Source organism: Balaenoptera musculus, chromosome 20 (genome assembly GCF_009873245.2).
Source record: "Balaenoptera musculus isolate JJ_BM4_2016_0621 chromosome 20, mBalMus1.pri.v3, whole genome shotgun sequence".
NCBI classification, from domain to species: Eukaryota; Metazoa; Chordata; class Mammalia; order Artiodactyla; family Balaenopteridae; genus Balaenoptera; species Balaenoptera musculus.
Genome location: NC_045804.1, coordinates 20,209,893 through 20,229,557, shown reverse-complemented (window position 1 = coordinate 20,229,557; position 19,665 = coordinate 20,209,893). Strand labels below are relative to the sequence as shown.

General features: G+C 41.4%; 1 protein-coding gene across 1 annotated transcript; it reads left to right on the top strand.

Moving 5' to 3' along the window:
• Positions 1-17,815: 17,815 nt before the first annotated feature.
• On the top strand, positions 17,816-18,100 carry LOC118887431 (keratin-associated protein 17-1). The gene has a single exon (XM_036838245.1). It carries the CDS (start codon positions 17,816-17,818, stop codon positions 18,098-18,100), a length of 285 nt encoding a protein of 94 aa, XP_036694140.1.
• Positions 18,101-19,665: the final 1,565 nt, after the last annotated feature.

Genomic DNA, 19,665 nt, shown 5'->3' with positions numbered 1-19,665 from the left:
CAGGGGAGCCACAGCCTTGAGATTCAAAGGTTCCACTGACTCAGGTCCTTTGGTGCTATGTTAGGAGCCTGGTTTCAAGCTCCCTCAAGTTCAGGGCTATAGGAAACTGGCTGGATGGGGGCAAGAGGCTGAGGAATCTGAGCTGGAGAGTTGAGACTCAGAAATAAATGAATTCAGATGTGCGTGTGTGTGTATGTGTTGGGAGGAAGGAGGAGAGTTAAGAATATCAAGCCAGTGGTACTTTCATGAATGGTAGCAATCAGAATTTGCAAACTGGAAGATAAAAGTAAAGCACAGATCTGGTGTCAAAATCATAGTCATTTTAGTCACTCACTGTAGCTAGTTTCCACTGATGTCTATTTTCTACACAGGGAAGCAACACTTAAGCTTGTCATGAAAGACCTGGATAAAATTTAACATATTTGTATTTCATTTTAATAATAATTTCATACCTGTACCTGCTGACGTTGTCATTGGTTGTTTGTGGAGCCTGGCTTGCTGCTGACCACAGAGACAAGTGTGCAGGAATATTGATTATCAGCAACCTGGACGCTGGGGGGATGGAGCTGTGTGTGGTCTATCGTTCAACAGCCAGGCTGGGAAGAGGGTCCCCCAGAAGTGCACACTCAGGCTGTGTGCAATGATGTGCAAGTACACATCACCGCGGAGATCAGGTCTAGGAAGGGTGTGTTCTGGGGGAGGGGAGAGAGCACCCATGGGAGAGTTTCAAGTCTGTTCTTTATAAAGTCTTAATGAGATAAGTTCTCCAAGGCAGCATATCTTGAACTGAGATGCAGAAACGTAGGTGAGCTCGTGGGATGATGGGTGGGGAAGTATCCAGAATCTTGCAACTGAGATATGGTGAGCTTTGTGTTGGCGGGACTGGCTCCCAGGGTCTGACATTTGGAAGTCAACGATTTTAGAAAAGAGAATGTCTGTTTTATTACTATGTGTTTAACTGAGGGTTTGCCTTCCTGCTCTGAGGTTGGTAGAGAGAGAGGGGAGGAGGAGAAGAAGAAGAAGAAGGAGAAGGAGAAGGAGAAGGAGAAGGAGAAGGAGAAGAAGAAGGAGAAGGAGAAGGAGAAGGAGAAGGAGAAGAAGAAGGAGAAGGAGAAGGAGAAGGAGAAGGAGAAGGAGAAGAAGAAGAAGAAGAAGAAGAGGAAGAAGGAGGAGGAGGGGGAGGGGGAGGGGGAGGGGAGGGGGAGGGGAGAAGAAGAATGGGAAGAAGAAAGGAGGAGGAGGAGAGGGAAGAGGAGGAAGAGGGGGGAGGGAGGGAGGAAGGAAAGGAAAGAAGGAAGGAAGGGAGGAAGGAAAAAAGCAAGCAAGCAAAAGGCCAGGCAACCCGACTGACTCTGTTACAATTGTCTTAGCCTCTCTCAGTGTACTTTATCACTTGGTCTTTGTGGCCCTGTGTCTGCTACTACCTTGGCTTTATCTCCCAATTCTAGTCTCATGTTTGCCCCTTATATTTAATGGTAGATCCAATTTTTCTGGTCCTCATCTTTGGTGCCCCAGGACACTATCTGCCCCCATCCTCTAGCTCATCCTGCTCTTGGCCTCCCCAGCCCCCCCAGCCAGTAACCCACATGTGCCATTGGTGAATTAGATAAAGGCTCCCTTTCTGGCTGGACACACCCACAGGTGCCTGGTTTGGCAAACAGCACATAAGTTGGTCTTCAGCTTCTATGCAACCTCATAGCTGGGTGCTCTTGTGCCTGGCATGACTCTTACAACTGCATGTGGTCGCCTTGAAACGCAGCCTTCTCAAAGCCGGGCCCCTGGACTCCATCCAGGCCATTGTGCCTAAATTGGCCCTCAAGTCAGATAGTTTAAATAACTGTGAAGAATTTTCACATTTCCTAACTGATCCTTAGTGGTGTTTTTTATGGCAGACACCTAAGAGGCCCATAATAGGTGTTTGATAAATAATAATCTGCCTGCCTGAAATTAATAACCCATTTAGGGCAAATGAGGAAATGAAGCACAGAGAGGTTGCTTGAGCAATGTTACACAGCAAAAAATGCTTTTTATTATTAAGAGGAGATGCACTGGGTATCTATGAGAAGAACAGGAAACATGTAGGTACATGGTTTTGTTTTGTTTTGTTTTTTCTAATGAGAAGGGAGTAATTCCCCTTTCTCTTAACCTTAGCACTGTGTTCTTTGAAAGCAGTATGTCTTTCCTATAATAACAAACATGACACAGGATTAAACATGAAACTTCATTGTGAAAGAATTTTAGTGACAAAACAGGGTACAGAGTGTAATTTTTGAATCAAGCCCAATTTAAAAGAGAAATTAAGTAAAGAAATAAAGTAGTTTGACTACACAAAGATGGATTTAATGCCAAGAGTTTTTCTGCTTCTTCTTGGAGGTGCTTAAGTAGACCCAGAAAGTTGTCTGTTACGCCCATATCATAGCGCTGCCTGGTGACCGAGCCAAGACTTAAAAAGCTTTGATCCCCCTTTGTTGTTCTTCTCTTTACAGAGGACTGGGCACTTCCTGATAAACAGAAAGCTGATCAAAGGTGACAAAGGAAGGTACACATTCTAGAAAGTTTTGGATTTTAGTAGAGAGAGTCAGGGTGTGTCTAATCTTTTTCTTCCTCTCTAGTTAAGCTGTGACTGATAATAAACAAAGACCTCTTTGAAAAGGGAACCTCTTGGTTGAACTAAAGAGTTCTTTCAAACTCATAGTAATTGCATATCCAATTAAATAAGTTGACTGAAAAAAGCTAGTTAATGTTTATGCCTGTAATTAAAAAAATCTTGGACTTGTATATACATTTATAAAAGCATGAAACGCTAGAAGGGTATACATATTAAATTCATGATTGTGTTTGTCTCTGGCAAGAAGGGATTGGAACTTGAATGGATATAAAAGTCAAAGAAATTCTCTCTGTTATCTTTGATGCTATGTTTACTTGATTTTTTAACATAGAGCAAATAAGATAAAAAATATTAACAGCTACTAATCCTAAGTAGAAAAGCACCGGCTTTAAAATATATTTCCTCTGTTCTTTTTTTTCTTTTCTTTGTTTTAATGCCAAATGGTTTTTATTTTTTAAAGTTTTTTATTGCTATGAAAACAAACCAAACACAGAATTGAGTGGAAAAGCAAACTAATCTCTTTATTTCAGCCAGTGATGGCTGTGGTAATCCTGGGTATTAGACCTTCAAATCTTAATGGCATTGTTGTTTACCTGATGGAAACTTTCGGTGAGTAACCAAGGGGATACACATTCTTGTGTTTGGTCCTGGATTCCCAACAGCCACGAAGTGATGGCAAATGACATTTGTCCAGATCCTTGCAATAAGTTAGTCATGTAACAGTATTTATGATTTTCATACTTACTATAATAAGGGGAAAGGAGGGTGAGACAAAGGCCACATTATAAAAGATCTAGCCGCTTTACCTTTTTATCTAATTGCTTTATCTTTACCTGCAATATCTGAAATATTTAATTCAATACTTCCAGTTTTATTGAAATCAGGGAAGTGTGTGGATCAGAAAAGATGGTCCATGTTGAATGTTGAATCTCCATTCTCAAGAAATCTGGAGTTCTCCTGGAAGCACTGTACAAGATTTATACATAATGAGTATTTATTTCCCCCCCATGAAGGACTGGGAAACTTCATATTCAAGATGAATATGGCAATGTTCTCAACCAGAGAAACATCAATAAATAAGTGTATGGTTACCAAGGGTGACTACACGTGGGTAAGCAAGTTTCTCTAAGATATCTGTCTAGTGGACTCGTTGTCTGTGGAAACTTTCTTGTTCAAAATGGTGTTGCCTTTTTCAAATACAATTCCTTGATTTTTACTAAGAATATCTTCCAATGGCATCCTTCTTTGTGAGAAATTTTACAGTAGAAGTAGACAGAAAAATGAGGATGGTAGACTGTGATGGTTAATTTTAAGTGTCAACTTGGCTGGGCTAAGGGATGCCCAGATAGCTGGTAAACATTATTTCTGGGTGTGCCTGTGAGGGTGTTTCTGGAAGAGATTAGCATTTCGATCAGTAGACTGAGTAAAGATCACCCTCACCAATGCACTGGGCATCATCCAGTCTGTTGAGGGCTTGAACAGAACAAAAAGGCAGAGGAAGGGTGAATTTGCTCTCATTGCTTGAGCTGGGTCAGCCATGCTCTCCTGCCCTTGGACATTGGCGCTCCTGATTCTCAGACCTTCAGACTCAGACTGAATTACACACCCAGCTTTCCTGTGTCTCTAGCTTGCAGATGGCACATTGTGGGACTTCTCAGCCTCCATAATCATGTGAGCTAATTCCTATAATAAATCTCCTCTTATACCTATATCTATCTTATTAGTTCTGTTTCTCTGAAGAACCCTAATATTTGGAGGGGGGTGGTCCAAGATGGCAGGTACTGAAGTTTGCGGTGGCATGAATATGCCTCCAAAATAAAGAACAGGCTTGGGAAGCTTTTCCTGGGAATAGGAGACTAGGGAATGGAGATGAGTGTGCATTCAACATGGACCACCTTTTCTGGTCCTCACAACTTCCCTGACTTTAGCAAACCTGGAGGTGCTGAATTAAATTTGCCTTCAGAGACAAGTGAAAGGTCTTTTCTTCCTTCTTTCAAAGTCTGTCCAATAATTCCCCTAATTCCTTGCTAATGAAGAGAGAGAGAGAGAGAGAGAGAGAGAGAGAGAGAGAGAAGAGAGAGGAAACAGACTGAGATGCAAGGTATGGTTCCATTGAAGGGTTATTAGCAAAATGGCTAATGAAATGGCAGAAAAAATGGCTGACACCAGATACCTTTTTGCTTTGTTGTGGGGGGGAAAGGAGAGGGAAGAAGCAGAGAATAATAGCTGTAGGTCATTAGCATCCGACAGGTTGGGGGAAAGGATTACCTGGGAGGAGAGAGAGAGACTGTGTGAGAAGAGAACTGTGCAACAATGTCTCTTATCCCAATGTTCTTCTTACAACATGACTTTGCTGGTCCTCCTGTTGACATAGACCCTCTCCTCAAATCAGGGTGAGTTTCTGACTGCAGAGGAAGTGACACTATGTGACTTTTGACGATAGATCATAAAAGGCAATACAGCTTCTACCTGGTTCTCCTGGACTACTATGAGGAAGCCCAAGCAGCATTCAAGTAATCCCCAGCCTTCAAGTCTTTCCAGGTGAGACTCCAGACATCACAGTGCAGATACAAGCCATCCTACTGTGGCTTTTCAGAATTCCTGGCCCACAGAAGCCATGAGCATAAGAAAATGTTTGTTGATTTATATCACTCTATTTGGGTTGTGTGCAAGGCCTCTGGTTTATCTTCACCTTAAGTGGGAACGAAAAGAAAGCATCAGACAGTTACATCTTGACTTCCCATGAAATTCTAAGAGGGTTTAAACAGGGCTGACTTTCTTTAGTCTGCTGTATTTCCAAAGACCACACCTGTAGGTATTTTCCAGCTTGTCTTTTATTTCTTTAAAGATAGCAACATACTTTATTATAATTTGTGTTTGATCATTCCAGTATCTGAACTGTAGTCTGTTTATGCTCTATCATTGCTACTGGTTCTCACTCATGGTGCCTTGTTTCCTTGTGTGCTTAGTTGTATGTATGACTGTGAATTGTTCATTGTATCTGTCAGGGTAGGCTACGTTATGGTTACTGCAGTAACAAACAACTCTCAAATTTCCCAAATCTTACAACAAGAGTTTATTTCTTGCTCATGCTCCATGTCCAATACAAGCCATTAGGAGGCTCTACTTACTCAAGAACCCAGACTGACAGTAGCTCCAACTCTAGATGTACTTCCACAGATCTGCTTGGGAGGGTGAAGAAAAAATGGCAAATTGCACATTGGCTTGTAAACACACTTATGTGTTATTAGCCAAAGCAAGTCCCTTGGTCATGCCTAACTTCCAAGGAGATAGAGAAGTGCATTCCTGCCATGTTCCTGAAAGACAGAGAGAAAGAAATATTTGATGATAGCACTAATGATTGCCACACTCATTTTCCTTGGAATATCATTTGTGGGACTTTGTTGAGGTAGGATGATGGTATGTTTCTCCAGAAAGGATTTGCTTTTGTTTCTGTCAGTGCACTGGAGCACTAGCAGTCAGAGGCCTCTTTCAATTCATGGCCTGAAGTTTTAAAAATCATACAGGTAACGTACAAGATAACTTTCCTTACAGTGTCTTGGTGGTAGGAGTGGATGGGCTGAGTTTGTGTCTGGGTCACCATTACACTAAGGGTGTGTTCCTTTGGGGGTGGGTGTCCCAGCTTTATGGAGGGGAGGTTCTCCTAGAGGCATCCATACCTTGGGTGGGTCCTGGGTCTTCTGTTTCTATCTCCCTGAGAGGTCGTGAAAACCACAGTTCAAGTTTGCCAACTTCAGCAAATGCTTTTGAGGGAGAAGCAGTTTCAGTGCTCAATTTACCTCTCTGAGTACCTGCCTTTACTTAGTTCTTTGATAATCACTTGGCAATTTGTACTATCTTGTCAGCAATTTGTTGCTTTTAAGAAGATTCAAAAAATATTTTAAAAATACACCATATTTAGTTGTTTTCATGAAACAGATTAATCCAAATAACCTAGCCTGACATACTATCTGAAACAGACTTTTTGGGGCTTTGCAGTCTAATACAGAAGTCACTGGCCTCATGTAGCTCTTTCAGTATAAATGTATTAACAATAAATAATATTAAAAATTCAGTTTCTCCATCACGTTAGCCACAGTTCAAGTGCTCAATGGCCATAAGTGTCCAGTGAATTCCATATTGGACAGAGGAGACAGAACATTTCTATTACCACAGAAAGTTCTTTCAGACAGCACTGCTTCTTGATCCAGGATTGAGTGAAGCATTGATTGATAATGATGAAAAGTGAGTGAGGTCTTGTTTGCTTATTTTTGCTTTTGTTGCCCTTGCCTGAGGAGACAGATTCAAAAAAATATTGCCAAGACTGATGTCAAAGAACTTATAGCCTATGTTATTTTCCTAGGAATTTTATGGTTTCAGGTCTTACATTTAGGTCTTTAACGTATTTTGAGTTTATTTTCATATATGGTGTGGGAAAATGTTCTAGTTTGTTTCTTTTACACATAGCTGTCCAGTTTTCCCAATACCACTTATTGAAGAGACAGTATTTTCCCCATTGGATATCCTTGCCACCTTTGTTGAAGATTAATTGACCGTATGTGTGTGGGTTTATTTCTGGGCTCTCTATTCTGTTCCACTCAGCTATGTGTCTGGTTTTGTGACAGTACCATACTGTTTTGATCATTATAGCTTTGTAGTATAGTCTGAAGCCAGGGGGCCTGATACCTCCAGCTTTATTCTTCTTTCTCAAGATTGCTTTAGCTATTTGGGGTCTTTTGTGGTTCCATCCAAATTTTAGGGTTATTTGTTCTAGTTCTGTGAAAAATGCCATGGGTATTTTGATAGAGATTGCATTGAATCTGTAGATATCTTTGGGTAGTATGGCCATTTTAACAATATTCATTCTTTCAATCCATTAAGACAGGATATATTTTCCTTTCTTTGTATTGTCTTCAATTCTTTCATCAATATCTTATAGTTTTCAGAGTACAGGTCTTTCACCTCCTCAGTTAAATTTATTCTTTGGTATTTTATTCTTTTTCATTTGATTATAAATGGGATTGTTTACTTGATTTCTCTTTCTAATAGTTCATTATTAGTATATAAAAATGCAGCAGATTTATGAATATTAATTTTGTATCCTGCAACTAAATTCATTTATTAGTTCTAATAGTTTTTTGGTGGAGTCGTTAAGGTTTTCTATATATAGTGTCATATTATCTCCTAATAGTGACAGTTTTACTTCTTCCCTTTCAATTGGTCTTTTACTTCTTTTTCTTGTCTGGCTGCTGTGGCTAGGAAGCTTTTGCACAATGAAGGAAACCATCAGCAAGACAAAAGGCAACCTATTCATGGGAGACGATATTTGCAAATGGAACGTCCAATAAAAGGTTAACGTCCAAAATATACAAAGGACTCATACAACTCAATAAAAAACAAACAAACAGCTAACCGTATTAAAAAATGGGCAGAGGACCTAAATAGGCATTTTTCCAAAGAAGACATACAGATGGCCAACAAGCACATGAAAAGACACTCAACACCACTAATCATCAGGGAAAAGCAAATCAATACTACAATGAGATATCATCTCACACCTGTCAGAATGGCTACCATCAAAAAGATAAGAAATAACAAGTGTTGGTGAGGATGTGGAGAAAAGGGAACCCTAGTACACTGTTGCTGGGAATGTAAATTGATGTAGCCTCTATGGAAAATAGCATGGAGGTTCCTCAAAAAATAAAAAATAGAACTGCTATATGACCTAGCAATTCCACTCCTGAATATTTAACCAAAGAAAATAACAATATGAATTCAAAAAGATATATGCACCCTAATATTCATAGCAGCATTAATTACAATAGCCAAGATATAGAAGCAACATAAGTGTCCATCAACAGATGAATGGATAAAGAAGGTGTGGTATATATATACAATGGGATATTACTCAGCCATAAAAAAGAATGAAATCTTGCCATTTGCAACATGAATGCACCTGGAGGGTATTATGCTCAGTGAAATATGTCAGACATAGAAAGACAAATACTGTATATATTTCACTTATATGTGGAATCTAAAAAACAAAACAAATGAACAAACATAACAAAACAGAAACAGATTCACAGATACAGAGAATAAACTAGTGGTTACGAGAGAGGAGAGGTTTGGGGGGAGGGATAAAATAGGTGAAGGGGATTAAGAGGTACAAACTAGCAGTTATAAAATAAAAAAATCACAGGGATGTAATGTACAGCACAAGGAATATAGTCCGTATTTTATAATAATTTGGTATGGTGTATAATCTATAAAATATTGAATCACCACATTGTACACCAGAAACTAATATAATATTGTAAGTCAACTGTACTTCAATTAAAGAAAAAGTGAGTGGGGAAAGGTGGCAGAGACCTCACTCTCTTCTAGTTGAAGCTTTTGATTATATTGCACTGCAGGGGGTCATCTCATATTCATTTATGATTTTATTTATTTATTTTTTATTTCTTATTTTTAAATTTTTATTTAAAAACTTTTTAAAACATCTTTATTGGAGTATAATTGCTTTACAATGGTGTGTTAGTTTCTGCTATATAACAAAGTGAATCAGCTATACATATACATATATTCCCATTTCTCCTCCCTCTTGCTTTATTCATTTATTTAAGAAATATTTTGAGTGCTCACCATGCAGTAGCCACTGGATGTAAATTGGTGAATGAAGCAGCTATGGCCTCTGTGGTTGTGAAACTTAAGATTACTTGAAGATGTTCTTGCTTAAGACTTACCTTGAGACAAAGAGGCAATTTTCTGTGGTTCCTGCAAGAAAGCCTGACATAGAGGAAGGGGGTGGACTTCAGAAGCAGACAGATCTGGGTTCAAATCCAAGGTCTGCATCTTCTAGTTAAAGTTATTGGCAAGCCTTCACAAGCCTCAGTTTCCTCATGTGCAAAATAAAGATAATACTACTTATTGTATATGGTTATCTTGAGTTAACCAAGAAAACACATACGAAGTGTCTAGTGTGGTACGTGGCACAGGGGAGGGGCTGATAACATGCCTCCTTTGCCAAGAGATGGTTAATCGGACACACGATTTAAATCAGTGCCACGTAGATATAATCAGCTTCTAATCAAACCATGTTTGTGCTGAGTTGCTACTGGTGAAGTCAGAATTGGGGCATAGCTTGTGGTTGTCTCTAAAAGAAACACCAGAAGCTGCATGTGTAATGGTACTTGGCGAACAGTAGAGGCTTCCAGAACAGACACCACACCTAGGTTTTTAATGACTCCTGCTGTGTCTCCGCATCCAGTTCTTTCTTGCATACTAAGCACTCATTTAATAGATACCTTAGTTTCACAGTTAGGAAAGCCAGGATCTTTTTGTAAAGCAGAACCTGCCACACAGCAAAATAAATTCCTGATACATAACAGCATTAAGTGTAAAAAATACAACTATGAAAACTAGGTGAAAATAAAGTTAATAATTGTATAATTTGGAGATGAGGAAGAACTTTCAAAGTATAAAAGCAGCAGAAAGGAAAAGATTGACAGGTGTACCCACATAAAAAGAAAATTCGGTGCATAAAAATACCATAGACAAAATTAAAAGCAAATACTACTCTTGGACTAATTTTACATGTGACAGAAAAGTTAATGTACTTAGCATAAAATAAGCTCTTATAAATAAATTAGGAAAGATGATTAGCTTAATAGGGAAATTGGCATGAGTAGGTAATTCCTAAAAGAAGAAAAACGTGATCTATTAAATAAATGCACTAATACTTAAGTACAAAAAAATACTGCAATGAGATTTCATGATTGGCCTATCAAAGTGACAAATAGACTTAAAAAAATAACGCATTGGTGAAGGCACTGTGAAATGGGTGCAAATGGGACAATTAAAAAAAAAGGTTTTTCAGTATATATTAATAGCTTTAATATTATTAACATGCTGAAGATTTTTTTAAAAATTAATTAATTTATTTAGTTTTGGCTGTGTTGGGTCTTCGTCTCTGTGCGAGGGCCTTCTCCAGTCGCGGAGAGTGGGGGCCACTCCTCATCGTGGTGCGCGGGCCTCTCACCATCGCGGCCTCTCCTGTTGCGGAGCACAGGCTCCAGACGCGCAGGCTCAGCAGCTGTGGCTCACGGGCTTAGTTGCTCCGTGGCATGTGGGATCCTCCCAGACCAGGGCTCGAACCCGTGTCCCCTGCATTGGCAGGCAGATTCTCAACCACTGCGCCACCAGGGAAGCCCCCATGCTGAAGATTTAATAATTACATTTCTAGGAATTTACTGTAGGAAGATAATAGGAAAAATGCATAAAGATTCACATTTAAGGAAGTTCACCTCAGTGTTTTGCTTTAATATTGGAAAGTTGGAAACAACTTAGATATGCAACAATAGGGAAGGTTTACATCAACTTGAAGATGTAAATTCTCAAATTTTCCTAATAATTAATAATCAACATATGAGCATTTTCTCAGGTTAAGCGCAATAGTCAGTGCAAAAATCAATTTACATAGTATGATTTCAATTTTGTAAAAATACGTGTTAGGAGGAAACCTTGAGGTACTCACTGTTCTTGTCTTTCTTCTGCAATTTCTTTTACTGCTGCTCTTTCCTCTTCACTTGGGCATCAGTGGGGCAGGGTTCTTGATGTGGGAGTGCAGAGAGAATGACTCAAGTTGATACTTAGCTTATGCAATTCAAAATAGACTTTTGGGGGTGGAGGAAAGTGGGTGATCAGACAGAGAAGATCTTGGGCATCCTGGATGGGGTGGTGGGTGCAGAATTCACGGAGAGCAGGGAGAACTTGAATATCTCAGTTGTGCCATCAGAAGGAGGATGGTAGCTGAGAATAAGAGAGGACCATGTACCTTTTCCTGGATGCCCGCTGTGAACCAACTGCCACCCTCTTCAATGCTATGATACTATCCAAGCCCCCAAACTCAGATACCATCTCCAGATAAAGGATGGGGAGGGAGAAATTTGAAATGATTTCTGAGTTTATACAGAACTACCTTTTCTTCCCCTATAAGCTGGAATGAAGGTTTGAAACAGGTTTAAGTAATCTTAGAGAAAAAATTGTTATACATTTTTAACCTACCTTGGAATATGGATTTATATTTTATATTTATATTTATATTTAAAAATTCATACCTGAGATAAATATATACATAATATACGTATATGCACAAATATATATGCTTATATATATCTGTATGTGTATCTAGCTACATTCATATCAATATTTATATGTTAATCTTTAGAAAAAAACACTAAAAAGGAAACAAAATATTAGCAGTAAATATCTTTGTGGCGTTATGGATGATTTTTATTTTCTTGTCTCTAATTTTTTGTATTTTTCAAAAATTCCATGGTGAGCACGTATGAAATTTATAATGCAAACATTACTATTATTATTATTAAACATTACTGCTATTATTTAAATACAGCACCAAAGGCTAATGACAATCTAGGAAAAATATTTACAACTCAAAATACAGACAACACTTTTATTTTCCATTTCACCAAGGGTCCCTATCAATCAAAGTAAAAGACCAACAACACAAAAGAAAATGGACAATGGTTATGAAAAGATAATTCACAAAAGAGGGAACATAAATAGCATTTAAGCATGTGAAATATTGCTTAATTCCATTCACATAATAGGAATGCAAATGAAAACCATTCCAAGATCCTGTCTCGCTTATCAGGTTGGCAAGGTCAGCATTTGTTGTATTGATCTTTGCTATTGTTTCCTTCATTTCTTTTTCATTTATTTCTGATCTGATCTTTATGATTTCTTTCCTTCTGCTAACTTTGGGGTTTTTTTGTTCTTCTTTCTCTAATTGCTTTAGGTGTAAGGTTAGGTTGTTTATTTGAGATGTTTCTTGTTTCTTGAGGTAGGATTGTATTGCTATAAACTTCCCTCTTAGAACTGCTTTTCTGCATCCCATAGGTTTTTGGTCGTCGTGTTTTCATTATCATTTTTTCTAGGTAGTTTTTGATTTCCTCTTTGATTTCTTCAGTGACCTCTTGGTTATTTAGTAGCATGTTGTTTAGCCTCCATGAGTTTGTATTTTTTACAGTTTTTTTTCCTGTAATTGATATGTAGTCTCATAACGTTGTGGTCAGAAAAGATACTTGATATGATTTCAATTTTCTTAAATTTACCAAGTCTTGATTTGTGACCCAAGATATGATATATCCTGCAGAATGTTCCATGAGTACTTGAGAAGAAAGTGTATTCTGTCGTTTTTGGATGGAATGTCCTATAAATATCAATTAAGTCCATCTTGTTTAATGTATCATTTAAAGCTTGTGTTTCCTTATTTATTTTCATTTTGGATGATCTGTCCATTGGTGCAAGTGGGGTGTTAAATTCCCCACTATTATTGTGTTACTGTTGATCTCCCTTTATGGCTGTTAGACTTTGCCTTATGTATTGAGGTGCTCCTATGTTGTGTGCATAAATATTTACAATTGTTATATCTTCTTGGATTCATCCCTTGATCAGTATGTAGTGTCCTTCTTTGTCTCTTATAATAGTCTTTATTTTAAAGTCTATTTTGTCTGATTTGAGTATTGCTACTCCAGCTTTCTTTTGATTTCCATTTGCATGGAATATCTTTTTCCATCCCCTCACTTTCAGTCTGTATGTGCCCCTAGGTCTGAAGTGGGTATCTTGTAGACAGCATATATACGGGTCATGTTTTTGTATCCATTCAGCCAGTCTGTGTCTTGGTTGGAGCATTTAATCCATTTACATTTAAGGTAATTACCAATGTGTATGTTCCTATTACCACTTTCTTAATTGTTTTGGGTTTGTTTTTGTAGGTCCTTTTTCCTCTTGTGTTTCCCATTTAGAGAAGTTCCTTTAGCATTTGTTGTAGCGCTGGTTTGGTGGTGCTGAATTCTCTTAGCTTTTGCTTGTCTGTGAAAGTTTTAATTTCTCCGTCAAATCCGAATGAGATCCTTGCTGGGTAGAGTAATCTTGGTTGTAGGTTTTTCCCTTTCATCACTTTAAATGTGTCCTGCTTCTCCCTTCTGGCTTGCAGAGTTTCTGCTGAAAGATCAGCTGTTAACCTTATGGGGATTTCCTTGTATGTTATTTGTTGCTTTTCCCTTGCTGCTTTTAATATTTTTGTTTGTAATCAATTGTTGAGAGTTTGATTAATATGTGTCTTGGCATGTTTCTCCTTGGATTTATCCTGTATGGGACTCTCTGCGCTTCCTGGACTTGACTGACAATTTCCTTTCCCATATTAGGGAAGTTTTCAACTATAATCTCTTCAAATATTTTCTCAGACCCTTTCTTTTTCTCTTCTTCTGGGACCCCTATAACTAGAATGTTGGTGCATTTAATGTTGTCCCAGAGGTCTCTGAAACTGTCCTCAATTCTTTTCATTCTTTCTTCTTTCTTCTGCTCTGTGTTAGTTTTTCCACTATTTTATCTTCCAGGTCACTTATCCGTTCTTCTGCCTCAGTTATTCTGCTATTGATTCCTTCTAGAGAATTTTTAATTTCATTTATTGTGTTGTTCAGCATTGTTTGTTTGCTCTTTAATTCTTCTGGGTCCTTGTTAAATGTTTCTTTATTTTCTCCATTCTATTTCTGAGATTTTGGATCATCTTTATTATCATTACTCTGAATTCTTTTTCAGGTAGACTGCCTATCTCCTCTTCATTTGTTTGGTCTGGTGGGTTTTTACCTTGCTCCTTCATCTGCTGCATATTTCTCTGTCTTCTCATTTTGTTTAAGTTACTGTGTTCGGGGTCTCCTTTTTGCAGGCTGCAGGTTTGTAGTTCCCGTTATTTTTGGTGTCTGCCTAGTGGGTGAGGTTGGTTCAGTGGCTTGTGTAGGCTTCCTGGTGCAGGGGACTGGTGCCTGTGTTCTGGTGGGTGGGGCTGGATCTTGCCTTTCTGGTGAGCAGGGCTGTGTCCGGTGGTGTGTTTTGGAGTGTCTATGAACTTAGTGTGACTTTAGGCAGCCTCTCTGCTAGTGGGTGGGGTTGTGTTCCTGTCTTGCTAGTTGATTGGCATGGGGCGTCCAGCACTGCAGCTTGCTGGCCATTGGGTGGAGCTGGGTCTTAGTGCTGCGACAAAGATCTCTGGGAGAGCTCTCACCAATTGATCTTACGTGGGGCTGGGAGGTTTTTGATGGTCCAGTGTCCTGGAGTCGGCCCTCCCACCTCAGAGGCTCAGGCCCGACACCCAGCCAGAGCACCATGACCCTGCCAGCCACACAGCTCAGAAGAAAAGGAAGAAAGAAAGAAAGAAAAGAAACAGATAGAATCGTAGGACAAATGGTAATAGCAAACCTAAAAAGAGAAAGTCACACAAAGAAGCACATACATACACAATCACAAAAAGAGAAAAAGGAAAAAAAATTAAAAATAAATAAAACTAAAAAAACAATAAAAATTTTTAAAAAAGGAAGAGAGCAACGAAACTAATAAACAAATCCACCAATGATAGTAAGCACTAAAATCTAAACTAAGATAAACATAAAACTAGAAACAAATTAGATGCAGAAAGCAGACCCCCCAAGTCTACACTTGCTCCCAAAGTCAACTGCCTCAATTTTGGGAACATTGTCTATTCAGGTATTCTTCAGATGCAGGGTTTAACAAGTTGATTGTGGGAATTTAATCTGCTACTCCTGAGGTGGTACAGAGAAATTTCCCTTTCTCTTCTTTGTTCGCACAGCTCCTGGGGTTCAGCTTTGGTTTTGGTCCCACCTCTGCGTGTAGGCCACCCTCAGACATCTGTTCCCGCCCCAGACAGGAGGGGGTTAAAGCAACAGCTATTAGGTCTCTCTTGCTCACTTAGGCTGGGGAGTGGGAGGGGTATGGTAGTCATAATTGGAATGCGGGGTCAGCCTGTGGCAGCAGAGGCTGGCGTGATATTACAACAGCCGTAGGCGTGCCATGTGCTCTCCCAGGGAAGTTGTCCCTGGATAACGGGACCCTGGCACTGGCATCCTGCACAGGCTCCTGGGGGGCTGTGGGTAGTGACCTGTGCTTGCACACAGGATTCTTGGTGGCAGTGGCAGCAGCATTAGCAGTTCATGCCCATCTCTGGGGTCTGAGCTGATAGCCGTGGCTCATGCCCATCTCTGGAGCTCACTTAGGTGGTGCTCTGCCTTCTGTGGGCACACAGGAAAGGAATCGCTCTCCTCGTGCACCCTGAAACGATGGTCTCTTGCCTCTTTGGCAGGTCCAGACATTTTCCTGGACTCCCTCCCGGCTAGCTGTGGTGCACTAGCCCCCTTCAGGCTGTGTTCACGCCACCAACCCCAGTCCTCTCCCTGGGGTCTGACCTCCGAAGCCCGAGCCTCAGCTCCCAACCCCCACCCCCACCCCCCGGCGGGTGAGCAGACAAGCCTCTCGGGCTGGTGAGTGCTGGTCGGCACCGATCCTCTGTGCGGGAATCTCTCCACTTTGCCCTCTGCACCCCTGTGGCTGTGCTCTCCTTCATGGCTCTGAAGCTTCCCCCCCGGCCCACCCCCCATCCCCACCAGTGAAGGGGCTTCCTAGTGTGTGGAAACTTTTCCTCCTTCGCAGCTCCCTCCCAGAGGTTTGGGTCCTGTCCCTATTCTTTTGTTTCTGTTTTTTCTTTTTTCTTTTGCCCTACCCATGTATGTGGGTATTTTCTTGCCTTTTGGGAGGTCTGAGGTCTTCTACCAGCGTTCGGTAGGAGTTCTGTAGGAGTTGTTCCACATGTAGATGTATTTTTGATGTATTTGTGGGAAGGAAGGTGATCTCCACGTCTTAGCCCTCCATCATCTTGAAGGTCTCCCCCAAGAACATATTCTGATTTAACAGGACTGGGGTGTGGACTGGTGATCTGTATTTTTCCAAAGTCCTCTCCTTAGGCAATTCTGATGTAAAATCGGGTTCAGAAACCTTGGACCACATGATCTTTTGGGGTTCCTCCCGGTTCTAAAATTCCACATCCTGTGAAGTACTGAGCATTCTATCATATCCAAGTGACCCATTCCCACCCCCTCATTCCCCTCTTCCCCCAATTCCCAGTCCTTCTAGCCCTTCTTGGAGACTGCTTTACCTCCAGGTCCATCTAAAAAGGAGAGGGAAGTTAAAAGGGAGAGACTGTGTCTTTTGCTCCAGCTCTGCATGCCCACTGTCACCTTCCATCTCTACCTCCCACTCCCAATCCCCTTTCTCTGGGCGCTGCTCTCCAAAGGGCAGAGCCTTCAGGATCCAGGGTTGCCATTATCATTCCAAGAAGACGACAAGGTACCAAAGCCCAAAATGGAGACAGGAATTTTGACCCATCTCAGGATTTACACGTGGACCTGAATCCTCTGTGGATTCTAGTCTCTTTCTAAAGGCATTTTATTCCCTGGGATGATACTCTGGGTGTTTTGCATGCTAATCCCTCATTCTGCCAGATGGTCTATAAAGTTGGAACTCTTAAAAAAAGTGTACAGCATTTTCATTTTAATGCGATGTTTCGGATATTCAATGATCTGCTTCCTTCCTCCCTCCCTTCCTCTTTCCCCGCTCCTCCTCCTCCTCCTTCTCCACCTTCAACACCACCACCACCACCACCTCCTTCTATCTAGGAAAGGGCTGGGCCAGGAGGGTTGCAGGCTCTGACTAGTGCTCTTGCAGCCTGTTTAGAGAGATGTGTGAGCGTTCCGTTTCCATGCAGCTCAGAGGGAACGTGGCTCCCAGCCTCTTGCAATTTTATGATGAGTGTCTCTGCATTTCATAGGGCAGTCGTTACTGGTGACTGACGCTCACTCACCAAGCCCAAACAAGCATGTGGCACTGTACACATACCACACGCAGACACAAATATTTGCCTTGCTCACATCGACTGGGATGAGGACGCCATTTCTACCTGGGAGGAGCCACATGACCAGACCTTCTAAGGCAGCCTCTACCTGTGGCACAAGGCACAGGGCATCCAGCTTTTAGTTCTGGTTTTCCCGGACGAGCATCCACGGCAAAAGGGTCCACTGCCAACTTGCCACTGGGGAAGATGTGGAAGGGTGGCACCCATTCCAGAGCCAGACTCTGGGGCTGGCCTCCCCTCCTCTCTGCAACCTGGGCTAAGGACAGCTGGCCCCTGTTTGGGCATGATGACAGGTCTTTTCCAAAATGTATTTCGTGCCAACACCCTCCAGTGAGGGGATATAAAAGCTGCTGTCGGGGCAGGTGACCTTCAGATTTGGGGAACGCCGGTCGCGTTCCTGACCTGCCACCTGACCGGCGGGGACCATGGGGTGCTGCCCAGGGGATTGCTTCACCTGCTGTCCTCAAGAGCAAGACGGCTGTGAAGTGTGCTGTTGTCAGCCCTCCTGCTGTGGCTGCTCCGGGCCGTGCTGTGGTTCCTGCTGCGGCTGTGACTCTGGCTGCGGAAGTTGCGGGCCCTCCTGCTGCGGATCTGGCTACGGGGGCTGCGGAGGTTGCTGCAGCAGCTGCTGTGGATCTAGTTGCTGTGGCCCCTCTGGGTGCTGCGGCCCTGTGTGCTGCCAACCCAGGCCTGTCTGCGAGATCAGATGAAGACCTTTCCCCCCTCCGCTGAGGCAGACCAAGGGAGAGCTCCCATCTGCTCCAGGTGGACACCCCTCGTCTCCAGGACCTTCCCCGCCACCGAGACGGTGTCCTGCCTGTCGTGTTATTTGTAGCAGAAGGCTTGTTCTCCAAAGCCTGGCCTGGCTTTTCAAGGCACTGAGAACAAGAGCCACGTGCTGGTGAGAAATGAAAACTGGGTCCCACCCAAAATGGTACCCGAAGCTCAAAGGGTGAATCGCCATGACTTTTTTTTCCATGAAGTTAAAAGGGAATCTTCTTATTCAAGGTGGCCTTGGGACTGATGTCTCCTCCTTGACTTTTCTGCTGCTTTTGAGATGCAAAAATTCCTCTTCATTAATTGCTTAATAAATTCAAACGTGCTGGCGTAACCAAATTAGTTCTCCCGCCTCTTCCTTGGCTCTCTCTTGGGCACTGGGCCAGGAAATTTACTCTGGCATCCACAATAGGGTTTTTGAAATGTGGCTTCTGGACCACCTGCATCAGAATCACCTGGGGGCTAGTTAAAAACGGAGATTCTGACACTCTCTTTGAGACAAGCAGAATCAGAATCCACAGGAGTGTGACCCGGCAATCTGTGTTTTTAACAAGACCCCAGATGTAGACTAAAGCTTCTAGGTACTGCGTGAGAGTCACCTGGGGAGGATCTAAAAATACAGATCTCTGGGCTTCCCTGCCAGAGATTTGATCCTTTAGCTCTAGAGTGGGGGCTCTGGGACCTGCAGTTTTAAAAGCTCCCAGGTAAATGCTAATGCTGGCCAAATTTAATTTTGAGTGAGGGCACGTCTTCCTTCTGCATTACAGTTCTGCAGGAAGGCTTCAGGTTTGGTCAGAACTTTCTGGCAAAGTCAGAGAAGGAGGCTTTGGTAAAACAAGCTTGATCCTGAATGGAAGGGATACCTGTGGCAAAACCTTGTGAACACAGAGGTTCAAAGGATGCTCTGGGAAGTCCAGTTCCTTCCTCCAGCCTCATGCTTCAGCAAAGTCTTCCTTTTCTGGGTTAGTTTTTCTTGTCCTGGAACCAGTTGTATTTCTTCTGCTTGAGTCCCAGGGATGACGGGGGTGAGTGTACATCTATCTGCTAGGTAGGACCTGACCCAGGTGTGTGAGAGTCAGTTGGAAGGTTAAAATTCAAAGGATAGTTAATTCAACTTTTTGCTGAATGTGATCTTAAGCTACATGTGGAATAAAACTAATTCTGCTCTTGCCCTGGGAGAACTTTATTTTCATTCCCACAAAACAATGTTTCATTCAACAAACAAACAACACATTTTTTTCTGATTATAAGCATAGCAATGATCCCTAAAAATGTGGAAAAAAATGCAGAAAAATATAAAGAAGAAATAATAGCCACCCGAATTATCACCATTTAGAGTTTATTACTGACATGTATCTTTCCAGACTCCTTCTAAGCATGTTTATAAATAAAACTGGGATTATGCTGTTTTTACTTTTTTGCTTTTAAAAATTTTCTTTCATTTTTTATAAGCCAAACTTATTGAGATATAATTTACATTTAATAAAGTACTCCCATT

Excerpts from the sequence above, each read along its gene's own strand:
- LOC118887431 (XM_036838245.1), top strand. The coding sequence starts at position 17,816 with ATGGGGTGCTGCCCAGGGGATTGCTTCACCTGCTGTCCTCAAGAGCAA.